The sequence below is a fragment of the Triticum urartu genome, chromosome 3A (genome assembly GCF_056163025.1).
Source record: "Triticum urartu cultivar PI428250 chromosome 3A, HENAU_Tu73, whole genome shotgun sequence".
In the NCBI taxonomy this organism is placed as follows: Eukaryota; Viridiplantae; Streptophyta; class Magnoliopsida; order Poales; family Poaceae; genus Triticum; species Triticum urartu.
The window spans coordinates 575,434,830-575,442,307 of record NC_141875.1 but is presented as its reverse complement, the minus strand read 5'-3'; the positions used below and the strand labels follow the sequence as shown (position 1 = coordinate 575,442,307).

The window sequence follows — 7,478 nt, the reverse complement described above, 5'->3', positions numbered from 1 at the left end:
GTTTTGGTTAACTTTTTTCTCATGTAAAAACCGAACCAAGGCACTAATGTGCCTTTCGTGGAAGCAAACACGTGCCTCCACGAGAAGTAAATTCGTGCCTCTTGCGAAAGGAGAAAAAAAATAAAATACGACTTTTTTTTGTTTCCGAGAGGCATGACCGTGCCTCTCGCAGAAGCAAAACTGTGACTCCACGTGAAGCAAATCTGTGCCTCCCGCAAAAGAGAAAAAAAGAGAAGAAAACACATTTTTTTCCCGTTTTCGATAGGCATGACCGTGCCTCTCGCGGAAGAAAATCCATGTCTCTCGCTCAAGTAAAAAAGACATGTTTTTTTAGTTTTTGTGAGACACGGGCATGCCTCTCGTGGAAGGAAAAAAAGAACTTTTTTCCCTGTTTCCAGGAGGCACGACCGTGCCTCTCAAAAAGTAAAAAAAACCATTTTTCCAGTTGCGAGAGGCAGGACCATGGATCTTTTTTGTCCAAAAGCTAAAAATGTGGTAAACCAAAAAGTCGAGAAAAACCGGGAAAAAAACATTAAAAAACTAAAAACGCGTGCGAAAAAATAAAAACAAAATCAAAGGAAGCACCCGAAGCACGACACGAGGCGATGGCTGACAGCTCGCTTCTAAACCAGAGTAGGAACTTCCCAATACTACTATTCCTTGGATTTCCGGGACGGGCCAGGTTTTAAAAAGCCTGACCTCGAAATGCAAAACCTGAGCCCGTCTCAACCCGCAGCCCTTGAAAATGCTTATTTTTCATGTTTTAAAATTAGAATTTAGCTGTTTTCCTGGGTAAATACTAGTCACTTCGTTCTAAAATAATTGTCTCAAGTTTAGCATAACTTTGTATTAAAGTTAGTACAAAGTAGTTACTATAAAGTTGAAACACTTATTTTGGGACGGATGAAGTATAACACTATACGAGAAATACCCCTTGGTTCCTGCGTGTATGTACGCCATGTATGATTTTTTAATAATTACATAAAAAGTAAAACATTTCTAGATTTTTTTGTGGAATAATCTCGACTTTCTTTTGCACTAGTATATAAATTTTCGTGAACAAAACCTCAGCGTTGACTTTAGAGTAAAAAACAAAATTTATTTGCTATTATAGGTCAATATTCACACTATTTTGGCTGAAACTTTTGTTTTCTTAAAAGAAGTCAACGGGGTTTTTCTCTTTGTTTATTTGTTTACAAGTACAATGGAAGGTCAAAGCTTTTTTTTTCAATTTTTCAATTTTTTATTTTATTTTTATTTTCCCCATATGGGTTATATATACACCCATAGACCAAACGTCCACGTGCAACACTATACCTATTTTTCTATCAACTATATACATGTCCGTGCATTGCCACAATGGCAAGATATTTTTTAACACAATAAGGCAACCATACAGGACGAATCTTGATGCAAAACATAGAGATAAAAAATATGTTTTCGTTATGAAAAGCTTAATTTTTCTGTATTTATTAAATTAGAAAATAGGTATGTGCTAATAATTGATCTGATTTATTGGGTTGCCAAAGATGAGAGATTGATTGATATTTATTGGTCTACAGAAAGGAAATTTATTCTGACCTATTGAGTTACCAAAATGTCTGACCGGTATGAAGTTTCTCCATAAGAAAGAATTTTTTATGGATGTCTAAAAAACAATTTTTTATGGACCATCAATTTATTATATATACCATAGATTGATCTGATTTATTATGTTGCTGAAAACCAACAGGGAATGAAAAAACAAAAAAAATTGGTGAGGATGGGAGGTTGGACCAATGGTGATGGAAAAAATGTGAGTGACTGATGGATCTTATGTTCTTTATAAGTTAAAAAAATAAAGATAAAGAAGAGAAGTCCTAAAAATCATGGTTCACTGGGCTTTTTCTAGGCTTCAAGCCACGCTGTGGGCTGGAAAGTGAGGCCCGAGCCGGCCGATCGTTGGGCTTCGGGCCGGGCCACCTATGCACAATTTACCCAAAATCGAAGCTATTTGATAAATGTCCGGCCCAGTTTTGGTCACTCGGAACATGCGAAAGGCCGACAACTTGATGCAGCATGCGTCTTATTTGTCATTGAGTCGCCCATGATTTGTTTGTTTGTGTTTGTTGGGCCAACCATGCTAGCTAGCCACTTGTAATTTTAGCAGGTCTGGAATGAGAGATTTATTAGTAAAAGAGCCCATGCGTTGCATCGGGAAAAAATACCACTCCCCAAACCAAATAACTTTGAGTGAAGACCCCAATAGGTCCTTGTCCTTTATTTCAACACACAATATCTCATGTGTGGTTCCGGTTATCCTCATTCCAACCATCGCCGACGGCGGCCTCAATGCTCACACAATCACAATGCGTTTGAATGTTGTCAATCCTAAGCCGTCTCTCTCGGCATAACATAAGAATATTTTTTCTGTGAGATTTTGGCGAGGATTGCGTGCGTGGTTATAGATGATTTATTTAGTCTCCAATCTTGGTGGTTTGCTGAGGTGTTCATTTTCAATCCGAATCGACACTGGTATGAAACAAAGACGGGTCTTGCTCTATTGACTAAGGTTGCACCATAAATATTAATATGGTTACTAGGTAAAATAATATCATATTCAAATTCTACACTTTTTTTTGATAATTTCATATATAAAATGTTAAATTTTAAAGTTAGGGCTTAAAAGATATGGATGTTTTAAAAAATCATTTGATATGTACTTCGGGTTGATTATCCCAAACATCATAGGGTTTTCCCTCAAAACAAAATCTAACCTAAAACTAGACTATGGGTTGATTACCGAAATCATCAGGGGGTTTTCTACAAAATAGCATGACGACCCATGTCGTAAAGGGGGCCATGGAGCATCTAAATTGTGAAATTGCTTCGTCGGTTAATTCAGATGAGCAAGATTAGAAAAACTCGTTGATTTAAAAAAAAAGATAAGAAAAACTCAAGAACACCCCTACAAAAAGGAAAAGGCAAGTATAATAAGATACAAATTCCAGTACAAAGCTGACGTCAGATTTTTGACAATGGCAAACCAAACGTTTAATGGCAAATTATGTTCCCACAAAAGGTTTTAAATCACCTTTTTCGCGTCATGGTGGTGATGTACAAGCTATAGCTATGTAAGATATCACGAGCTATCACGGAAGCTATTTACAGTAGCATCCTTAAAGAAAAAGGAGAAAATGTGTGTAAAAAAAATACATTGACCAAGCAAGGACTAAACTGAATCCATCATTAACTATTTAACTTATAGATATATGGTTTATTTTGTTTCCTGGTTGCGACATCGTGAGTGATGGTGGGACTTGCGTTCAAGCAGTTGCCATCCCACCAAAACTTCAAGATAGAACAACTTCCTGCGAAAGATTGAATTTTTCATGTTATTTCATGGTCGCTGATATTCATTACATATGAAGCATAATAGGCATTCATCCACACACCGTGTGTGGCATGAACGGGGGACAGTCCATACGAGCTGTGTGTGAGTGAACAGTAGAATTGCCCATACGTGTGGGCGTAGCTATTTCGTGCCACACACCCAACAAGTACTACTTATCCCCATCCCGTGCGTCAGGGGCGGAGCCAGGAATTTTGTGAAGCCCGGGCAAGTTTAAGCCCAAGTGTATAATCTGAAAATTTTGGGTGTTCGGCTCAAGTATTTTTTTTCTTGATGCCGGGTTTTCTGTAGGAGGCGAAAGAACTGGTTTTTGAAAATTCTTGATTTTTTGGCTTTTTTTGCCTGAAAGCATTTAAATAAACTTTTAATTTCAAATTTATTTATGAGCGGAATATATAATATTTAACCATTTGTATACACAAATCTGTTTGCATTCTAGTGGTCAATACAAGTCAATCCTTTCCTTAATGCGCGGATTTGACGTATGCTGGCAAGACGGGTAATTGATCATGCGACCTCGAAAGCACTTCGACCAGCCTAGGGGTTATTTTGTGTTAAGAGATGCATACAGATTTTATTTCACAGTACCTAAATGTGTAGCAAAAAAAAACAGGTTCCAAAGAAATATCAGGTAATCCATTGGTTTCCAAAAAATTTGACCAGTAAAAATAAACCTTGATTCGAGTATAGAACATATAAAATAACACCAAAATCCCAGACCAATTCTAAACGAAGTGAAATTATGAACATAGTTATCATACAAATGTAATTTTCAATTGAAGTAATATATAAGCTCAATGACGATCTCCGCACGCTCTAACCTCGAAATTTAAATCCTAATATCAATCTCCAAAAGTTAGCAATCTTACCTAATGAGTAATCACGAAGGAACGGACAAGCAGCCACTGGCCGATGATGTAACAAGCCGTTCCTGTGATGGATCAGCCCATCGCCGGCCACACGCCCAGCCCAGGCCAGCCTCCATACGCCGCCATTCCGTCTCCGATCAGGGTGCCGCCGTCTGGAACAGAGGAACAGACGGGGTCGTGGGGAGGTGGAGCGATCGACCAACCATTGGATAATTACGGAAGGAAAAAAAGCCCATTAGCTGATCAGACAACCAGCCCAACTGCCCGGGTAAAAGCACGATGCGTTGACGAGTTTTGCCAACGTAGCCGGGCCATCGTAGCTGGAGCGTACCGAGCGAGCCCGGGCAAGTGCCCAGGGTCGCCGGGCGCTGGCTCCGCCGCTGCCGTGCGTGTGGCACGAAGCAAATATACCCACATCTCCTGGCGCAACTACATTAAATACCCGCGGAATGACGATTTAGCTGCCATTTGAGATGACAGATGTAGTTATTTGGGATGGCAAATATGATTGTAAAAGCATGACAACTCTCTCTGTTTTGGTTAACTATAGTTGCCATGTATAATTTATGATAGTTGCCACGTGTAATCAAATCATAGTTGTCATGTGTGATTAACTACTTGCAACATATGGTCAAACAATAGTTGTCATGTGTGTTTACCTAGTTGCCACGTGTGGTTAATCACAGTTGACATGTATGTTTATCTGATTGCCACGTACGCGCAACTGCAATTGTCGTCTAGCGATCATAGTTGCTATGTACACGCAACTGCAGTTGCCATCCAACAACATATGACTGTCATGTGGGCAAAAAGCAGTTCGCCCACACGCGCGTGAACTAGGTGATGGCTGTATGAGCAGAAACTAGTTTGCCCACACAACGCAGCTGGCAACCGCGTGCTGTTGGGCGTGTAGGCGACCTCTCCAACGCCCACACACTGGCCTTGTCCTACGTGACACGCGAAAACCGCATCGATTTGTCAAGATTCGTGCAAACTTAACTGGACGATGAGCCAGACATATGGGTGAGTTGCAATGTTTGTCATACGTGTGGGCGTTATTATTTTCGTATTTCATTTAATAACTGGCCGTTTGGATTAAATTTGTAGGTCCAAATGATTACAAGCTATTATTGGTCCATACACACTTACGAAATAATAGCTTTAGTTATAACTACTAGCGAGCTATGCCAAATAGCACAACTATTTGCAAAAATTGCTAATTGTGCACGAGCACCACGGTGGCCGTTTCAAAGAAACCATTTTCTAAAGCGCAAAATAATTGTTTTTTCCTGTAAACACGCACACACATGTATACTACTTATGTGCAAAATTTCACAAGATTTTACTTTCACACGTTTGTTGAAAGAGAAGACAAATATGTATTTTCAAAATAGGCCACTTTTTTTGTTTTTGGGCCAGATTTTTGTTTTTTTGTACAACTTACAAATTACATTTTTTTTGAAACAAATTTCATGGATCCGTAGTGAATACATACAAGTTTTCACATAACTGTTTTCGATTTTTTCTGAAACTTTCAAATATGTATTCTTATTTTTTTTCAAAATAAAGGGTAGCATGGTGCCCAAAAACCTATAGCACATATATAGCTAGCAATTTAAATCTTTGTTCTTCGAGGATGACGAGTTTAGATGATGAGCATGGCAAATCCGCCTCAATTCATTTTTTTTACAGAAAATTGTGGTGCTTGCAACCTAAATTGGTCATCATCACACCAATATAAATTGCTATGAAAAATGCTAGATTTTTAGTGTTTCTGTAAGATAACGCTTGTCAAAAACCACTAAAGAAATCCTTGTCAAAAAGTGCTTGCACGTATCCTTGAGTACAAGCGAGCGAACCAACGAAACAAATACAGTATCTTCCTCCCTCCGAATACACAAAACTACTACCAGTATTGTTTTCCTATGTCAGGAGCAAAATTCCCCAACGCACGCAGGCACGCACGGTCGCGGATGAGGACACGGCCGCGTGTGCGGACTGCAGAAGGACGTACGGCGGCGCAGAGCGCACGCACGTGCCCGTGCACCGCGCCGCGCCGCACCGACGACCTGCACAGACGGCTCACACGATGGCGTCGACGATGTCCGTCCGCGAGAGCACGACGCCGGCCCGGCACAGCGGGCAGATCGGCTTCCGCTGGAGCCACAGGTCGACGCACTCGGCGTGGTAGACGTGGCCGCACGCGCGCAGCCGCCGGCACCTCCCCCCGCCCGCCGCCAGCGGCCCCTTGCATATCGCGCAGAGCGGCGGCTCCTCGCGCTTGGCCTCGACGTCGACGACGACGGCCTCCTTGTCCAGCAGCCCCGCGCCGACGCCGACGGCCTGCTTCGCCTCCTCGGCGCGCCGCCGGGCGACGGCGCACCGCACCGCCCAGGCGATCGCGAGCACCGCCACGAGGAGCCCGACCACGCCGAGAGCTATCGCCACGCCGGAGTCAACCATCGGTGCGCCCGTGGGATCAAGTCGCCGCGTGTTGTTGTGAGTTGTGACGGCACGTGCCTACCTAGTACGTGCCAGATCTCCGCATATGAGCGTGAGCAGTAGTCGTACTGGGTGCAGTCCAAGCCCAAGAAGTTTGTCGTTGTTGTAGTTCGTTTCCACATCCTCTGATACGTTTGTTCCGCAGAGGAAACAGATCCGCGCCAGAGGAAAGGACCCCAGAATCGGATAAGTACTACTGTACGTGTGATCTGATCTTAGCCAAACAAACTACCGCGGGGAATCCACCGCAATCGGCGCTGACCGCAAGAGGAATCCGTTCAGTGACACGACCCAAAACAGAAGATCGATCGTGCTACGTCGTTCACGTACGTTGCCTGCGTGTTGACGGTGGCGCAGAGGGAGGGGGCATCACGTGCAGTCGTGCGCTAATTAGCCGTATAATTAATTATGAGATTTTGAGTTGTTAATCACGAGCGCTGGTTGGATTTACACGTAGGCCATGCAAAGATGGCAATGCTTTGCCCCCAAATACTGAATTATTTACGGAAGCTTTAGTTCTGCAAAGTATAAGCACGTTGGTCTGGGAAAGAAAGTATAATCACGTTGGGCTTTTGACGCTTTGGGCTATTTAAGCACGTATATGCGGAGCTGTTTGGTCGTGGAATTCATTTTCTAGTCTCTGGATCAAGGGTATGCATGGGTGAAGCACAAGAAAATGAGTCGCTAAAGAGATCTTTATTTATCGGAAGATATAA

General features: G+C 42.3%; 1 protein-coding gene across 1 annotated transcript; it reads right to left on the bottom strand.

Moving 5' to 3' along the window:
* Positions 1–6,067: 6,067 nt before the first annotated feature.
* On the bottom strand, positions 6,068–6,843 carry LOC147980586 (E3 ubiquitin-protein ligase Os03g0188200-like). Its single transcript, XM_087516919.1, has one exon. The coding sequence runs from the start codon at positions 6,721–6,723 to the stop codon at positions 6,343–6,345; it is 381 nt and encodes a 126-aa protein (XP_087373045.1). The 5' UTR covers positions 6,724–6,843; the 3' UTR covers positions 6,068–6,342.
* Between the last annotated feature and the right edge of the window lie 635 nt (positions 6,844–7,478).